General features: G+C 44.4%; 1 protein-coding gene across 4 annotated transcripts in view; it reads right to left on the bottom strand.

Moving 5' to 3' along the window:
* Positions 1–5,476: 5,476 nt before the first annotated feature.
* Positions 5,477–6,809, bottom strand: part of LOC118506271 (MOXD1 homolog 2-like) — an 89,886-nt gene continuing 88,553 nt past the window's right edge. For all 4 annotated transcript variants that reach the window (XM_036043183.1, XM_036043181.1, XM_036043182.1 and 1 more), the window contains one exon: positions 5,477–6,736. In XM_036043183.1, coding sequence (XP_035899076.1) covers positions 6,428–6,736 — 309 coding nt within the window. In that variant the 3' untranslated portion in view covers positions 5,477–6,427. The remainder of the gene's footprint in view (positions 6,737–6,809) is intronic.

The raw sequence follows: 6,809 nt of genomic DNA, 5'->3' as shown, positions 1-6,809 counted from the left end.
GAATCCGAATCGGATTCGAATCCTTATCAAATCCGTATCGGATTCAAATCCCTATCGAGTTACTTGGAATTCGAGTCCGTAATCTAGGATCTGATCCGAATCGAATCTTTCTGGGGATTAGATCTTCGATTCTTCCCATTGGGAACCCTCCCAACATTGGTTTGCATGATATTGTCCTACACGAATAATTTTTTTTAATGTTATCAGTTTTATTATTGTTATGGTTATTTTCAACATTTATTTATCAGCTTGTAGCTCAAAAAGTTACGTTTAATAACTAACATAAAGTAAATAAATAATCAACTTGAACGCACCACCAGCAAGCTTTTAAAAAACGTCAAAAGGTTAAGGCTCAACTAAGGATGTGTGATCGGTAGGCCTGTCTGTAGATCTGTGAATCTGAGGATTTAGAAAGTCAAAATGAAGAGGATACAGAGTTTATATTCGGAAACGGCGACACCTACATACTCAGCTAGAGATTATGACTGGAGAATAACCTAACATAACCACATTGGCGATGCTATTGGGAAGTATAATAAACTAATGCAAGCGCAACTTCAACTCGATGGTAGGTTGTGTTAAAAAAATGCCTATTTATGGAAGTACCAAGTAATTCCGGGACTGTCTCCTCTTTCAATGCATGACATTCGTGCACCTTGAACTGAGAGAGATCTCCACTTGATAGATTTACGTAGCAGTACATGATATCTTAGGTGGATAGTCAGCCTTGCGTATGCAGGAACGGTCCGTGTGAGATCGAATGTCAAAGGTTTCTATGAGAAAAACTGGTGAAATAAGCCTAAGATCTCCGGAACGCGCGCCTCAATCTTGTTACTTACATAGTAGTATCACATAGTTCAACAAGAGGGCAATATGTGGTATGAGTTGATGTACAGTTCGGTTATCTACAAAACCCTTGATCTTACCAATAAAGGAATAAAGTTGGATCACGTATTTTCTAAAACAATCCACACAAAAAGCCGTAACCAGAACAAAAAATCGGTTTGAAACCCCAGTTAAATGTGCATCAAATGCCAATTACCAAAACCAAACGCGATTGCGAGTGTTTCAAATACTATTTTATCGAGTAATTTCAACAGAAATCTAAATTGTCCCCCCACGAAATCACTGTACTCAATTGATTGATTAATGTGCTCCCAATGAAATAGAGATGCCATACGTATCATTATTATTAAGCTACATATCAATCAAAACCACATTGTTTTGTTTTCTATGCCTTTTTTCCTATTTCATCCTAAATCCCACAAAAGCGTGGGCTGTAATAATTATGATTTATTTCATACTGGCAGTAAAAATCCCTTCACGTGGTACGCACTCGCCGAGCGTAATGACCTACAGAAAGTATCTGTACCATTTTCCAGCAGCTTCAAACCACTGATGTCCCTTCATTTAGGTCAGTAATAAACCTGCCGAGCAATTGCTCGGCATGAAGATCGTTGTTCCTTGGCACACAGGCTCCAAACCTCGCCCAATCACTTCCATGATTGATTGATATCCTAACAACACACAATCACACTCGCACGCAAGCAGAGGCACCGTGCTGGTTGAGCATAACAATTCTGACAGCATCACAGCCGACTCACGCAACCAACCTCTGTCATTATGGGTGGAAGATTTTCTTTTTATTGACAGTAGAATGATTTCATTGCTGTGAAAGAAATTCCTCGGCATTCGGGATGATTTATCAATCGCACGTACTTCGGTAGCTTAGTGTGTCGTTTCCGGGAGGAACACACACACTCACACACACACACACACACACACACACACACACACACACACACACACACACACACACACACACACACACACAAACACACAGGAAGATGGTATGCAATTTTTAAAAACGACACCCATTACAAGAGGATAACTGGTGGGACCCATCTGCTGGCTGGTGGCTTTCCCGGCGATGGTTTTATTATTGGGCACTTTGTTTTTCCCGAGTTTTTTTGGTTCGGAACGTGCTGCACGGGGTATGCTGTTGCATGCCTGTTCGTTCAATAAAATGAATCATGACGACAGCAGTAAGCACGACCGTTGTTCCGTCAGCTGTAGCGCCTCCCGAAACGCCCATAAAACGATTAAGCACGACACGTGCCTCCAGTGAGTGGTGGAAGCGTGAGGACGCATATCAATCCACCGCACACACGCAACCGGCTGACAATGCTAACAAGGAGCGCCGTGCACGTGCACACGACCCCAGTACGCTTCCGGCGGTGGCAGCCGCCCGTGAACAAAAGTCAAAAATCGGCACCTTATGTCAGGATGACTTCGGGAATGGCGCGTCGCAGTAGTTCTTGCGGATGTCTTTTGTGCGACGGGATGGTGCGATGAAGTGCGATATTCAATTAGAAATTGAATGACTACAAGAAATTCACCCTACACACACAGTGAGCTACAGGAAGGAACCTGTCATGCTGGAAATGTCACGACCTTCCTATGCGGAGAACTACTCGTCGGGAGGAAGGAACTTGCTGGCTGCGAGTAGCAAAATTACCTTTTCGTGTGCACCAAATTGCACCAAATTAGGCACCAAAGTCAAAATAGAAAACTCAACATTTCAACCGGAAAGAATTTTCCAAACACCCCAATCGCGCAGGACACCGGTGTTGGCGTCACGTTGTAAGGAGCGCGCACACACGAAGGGTGCCCACATGTGGATGGATCGGTTTGCGTCCTTTAAATTGACCTTTTTCGTGTCGCGCACGGTTAAGGCACACATACGCAAACAAAGCCCACGTCGACTAAGCAATTTAGTGGTCGTCAGACGTCTAGACGTCCCGTTAGGGCTGCCAGGTATCATTAGGCCTGGTTGTACTGTCTAGCCCTGGCCAGGATTCCTCGCGTACGGGACTTTGTAGGCGAAGAGTTCCATTGTTACAGATTCGTTTGTGTGTGTGTGTGTGTGGTTCGATTTGAACGTGGTTCTATCAACCACACACATACATACACACGCGACAGTGCACGCGAGTGCATCCGGCCGAGCGTCGAGAAGAGCAAACGACTGCATCTCTTCTCCATCGACTGTAACGATGCGATCAATTAAATATATATATATACGACCGCCACCGATTCGAACCGATTCGGCAAGTTCAAGTCGTCCAGCCGGTCCATACGAAAACACGCAAGGTATGCACGCACTCGCAACCCATCGTCCTAGGGGGAAGGCAAACGGTCAAGGCACTGAATTAACTATTCTCTGATGAATTGCGTTTTTGGCTTCGATCCATCCGGCAATTCGGTGCCAGGAATCCACACACTCCGGGCAGGAACTTCTGGCCCTACTACAACTACTGCCGCTGCGTATCGTGACGAACTCATTTCGGGAAAACCCCCGGCCAGACCCCGGAAGGTGCATAATTTACGTTTCACGCTACCCAAACCAACACGCCAGCCGGGACGTGAGCGTGTGTGTTTGCATTCCCGGAGGGATTTTGTGGGTAGCCGTACCGTACGAGGTTGCCACTCGTACACCTCGTAGTGAAGATTAATTATCAGTTTGTGGCTCTGCGTTGAAGAGACCAGTGGGGGGACCTTGTGAGTGGTCCCGCGCATCAAACAACGGATTCTGATAAAGCCTCGGGCACTGTTACCTCTGTATAACCTCTGGTTACCGATGCGTTCGGGAGTTGATTCGATTCTCGCTGTACTTTCTGATGATGAAATATTTGCCACGCACCGGGTACGACGGCTTAATACTTTGCGCTGTTTTTGCACCAAGCCTCCCAGTCATCTCAGGGCCGTGTTGTGTTGTTTTTGGCGTGGTTGTGAGGATTGTGCTCACACCCGTTGTTCCTGGCCGGGCAAGATCGGGAATCCATTGCAATTATTCTCCGTTAGACGAATGGGAAGAAATCGACGATGGAACCACACCGGTGGTTGGCAACGATCGGGGATTAAAGCAGGTCTCGCAGTTCGAACGAACCCGATAGCCATTCACTAGCGTCGGATGGATCGGTGTACTGTGAACGTGAAGCGTACAGCTTATTGAAGAACGAAATTAATTTCATAACTCGATTGTGTTGCTTGCCGAAGCTGTTGGAGTTGTTAAATTAGACAAATAATGTGACGTTGTATGGTGGGTTGCATGATTTCGGGCGTTTCATTGGAATTTTTGGTTGATGAATAGATTCTCACTATTGCTATGTTTTGAGCAATAAAACCGGTATGACATTCAAATCAGAAGTGATACTATCGGATCACGTGGTATGAAACAGGGTTATAATCAACTGTGAGCCAATAAGAACGACCGACATTTTGGGGTAAATCATGCCTCAATTGTGAAATCTTAGTCGAAAGTTTGTACCTGCGATTAGTTATATTAAGACGTCTCGATTAACCAACTTAACTTCATTGATATTTTGTATCACGAAATTTGTGTAATGATGTCTCCTTTACTCGATTATTTAATTCAATGGAAACGGTATTGCTCAATTTATCAAAGAGCAAAATTTATTTTATTAATAATTAAAGTATGACGCTCGCTGAATAAATTGATGAGCATTTTTTCCTATCTAAAAAATTGATCCGGGGCGATCCGGTGGCAGGGACGACAGCGTCGCCGGTCTTCACACGGCAGGACCAGGGTTCAAATCCCATCCAAACCGCCTCCCCCGTACGTAAGGCTGACTGCTTTGCTATGGGTAAAAATCAAGTCACAGAAAGCCAGAAATGGCCGGCCGAACCCTTTCAAGATTGTGGCGCGAAGAAAGTAGTCGACATTGATAAGAATTACTTTTGAAGCAAATATTTAAAGATTTGATGATTGTATCCTATTAATGTGAACTTTGAATATATGTCAAGTTAATGCCCACCTTTGTTCTTCAGGAAGCCTTATGATCCAAATGGCCTTATCGTCCATGGGATCTTTCCCTTCTACGAGATTTCGTCATAATTAGCGTTTTTCCTTCCAGAGAACCATGTTTTTCTAACTCCGGTAAGATGCAAAATCTACCACGAGATCTCGTTACCAAAAACGGCTTCGAGGTTCCATCCCCAACTACCAAAGGAACTTCACCTAACCCGATTCAAATGGGGTCTATCTACCAAGTAAGCATGTTATAAAGGCTTACCTTCTAAGAGGTTCTTATCTAAGGATATCTAAGGACTTATCAACCAAGAGAAATCATCTCAATCAAAGAGTTCTTGTCCCCTAGAAAGTCTTATCTACCTACCAGGGCCTTATTGTCTAAGCAGTCATCATGTATCAATAAGTCTCGTCGTCTCTGTACTCTTATCCAACAAGAAACATTGCTGTCTCTCAGAAACACGTGCCTCGTCGTTCAAAGAGCCTACACGTGCATGAAGTCTTGTTGTGTATGAGGCTCAAACGATTCCAAGGGCCACTACTAAGAATTAATCTAAATAAACTTACCTATGACAACTTTTTCAATCATTCTTCAAAGCATTATTTTCTCATTCTCCATTCCAAACAAAACCAAACAAACACAGCATCTACCTGTTTGACATTTTTATTCCATAATCACTTTGGTTTGCTCACGCGCGTTCGTGTGTTTATCAGTTTTTTGGTGTGCTTTCATCGCTTGACTTACTTTTCCTGCCTTTTCTGTTTTTGGTTTGACATTATACAATTCTAGACTGCGCCCGCATTTACTCACTATGCACTGTTACAATTAGCTCTCGATTGCATTCCCCTTTGCCCCTTCGTTAAAAAGGAACTACAATTGTCGCTTTCAATGATGATGATGTTTAAGGTAATGATACGTCTTTGACACCCCTATCGGTTTGTTCGTTTTCTTTGCAATGGTTTTGGTTTGTTAGAAGTGTACAAAAGATGTGAAACAAGTTAAATAACGAAAGAAGAAGTGGAGCATTAAATAGAAACAAATCGATTCTAACACAATGACTAAACATTACTCAACGCTTATATTGCCACGGGGTTTGGTTTTTCTGCTTTGGAACCGTTCACTGTATCCTTCATCCCTTCGCGTTGTGCTATATTAGTAGGTTTTACACATTCAATGAGATTATATACATGCATCATGTGTGTTTGTGCCGTTTTAAATGTAGTTGTAGCTTCCCGTTCTTCATACCCCTATACAAATCATGCTCGACACGCCGTGCTCGCTTTCCTTCCCCGAGCTCGATGTGTGCCGGTGTGCCAATATCGTACCGTTTCATACATGACATATTTACAGATAAGCAAAATAGGGCCGAAAAAGGGAAAATACTCCATCCGCACTGTAGCCCCCGGTGCGCTCTAAAACGGGTGAGTACGATTCGGGGGGGTGTACATATTGTTTCCGTTTCGCGACCGGTTTAATGAGCTTCCGGGATGGGGGGGTTGGCAAGTGGCATGCGTGTGTCGTCGATAAGAGTGTAGTGTGTATTTATTGCTTTCCGTATGCTTGTTTTGTGCATGCTCCGCCGTACCTTTCCTCTATCTTTACTGTAAAGCGAACCCAAGAACGGCGGCCATCGTTAGGGCGAGGAACGATTCGAGCAGTGTTGAGCCGGAGCTACGGCCGACTTGCCGATGGTTGGTGGTCGCCGGTGTCTGCTGCCCGCTGCGGGACATTTTCGCCTTCAGATCGGCATCGATCATGTTGGTCGATTCGTGATCGTCCATCGCCGGCATATCGATCATGTTCGGTGCGCCCGTCTCGGTGACCAGGTTGGTGTGAATGTTTCGACACGAGTCCACCGGTTTCCAGTGGCGCGTTATGTTACTGCTGAACGATTCCGACTCGATGCCCTGTGGGGAGAGAAGTTTGAAGAAGAGAGAGAGAGAGAGAGAGAGAAAGAGAGAAAAAATAGAATGAAAAAGT

Source organism: Anopheles stephensi, chromosome 2, assembly GCF_013141755.1.
Source record: "Anopheles stephensi strain Indian chromosome 2, UCI_ANSTEP_V1.0, whole genome shotgun sequence".
NCBI classification, from domain to species: domain Eukaryota; kingdom Metazoa; phylum Arthropoda; class Insecta; order Diptera; family Culicidae; genus Anopheles; species Anopheles stephensi.
Note: the sequence above shows the minus strand (reverse complement) of the source record. Positions and strands in the feature narration are given on the sequence as shown.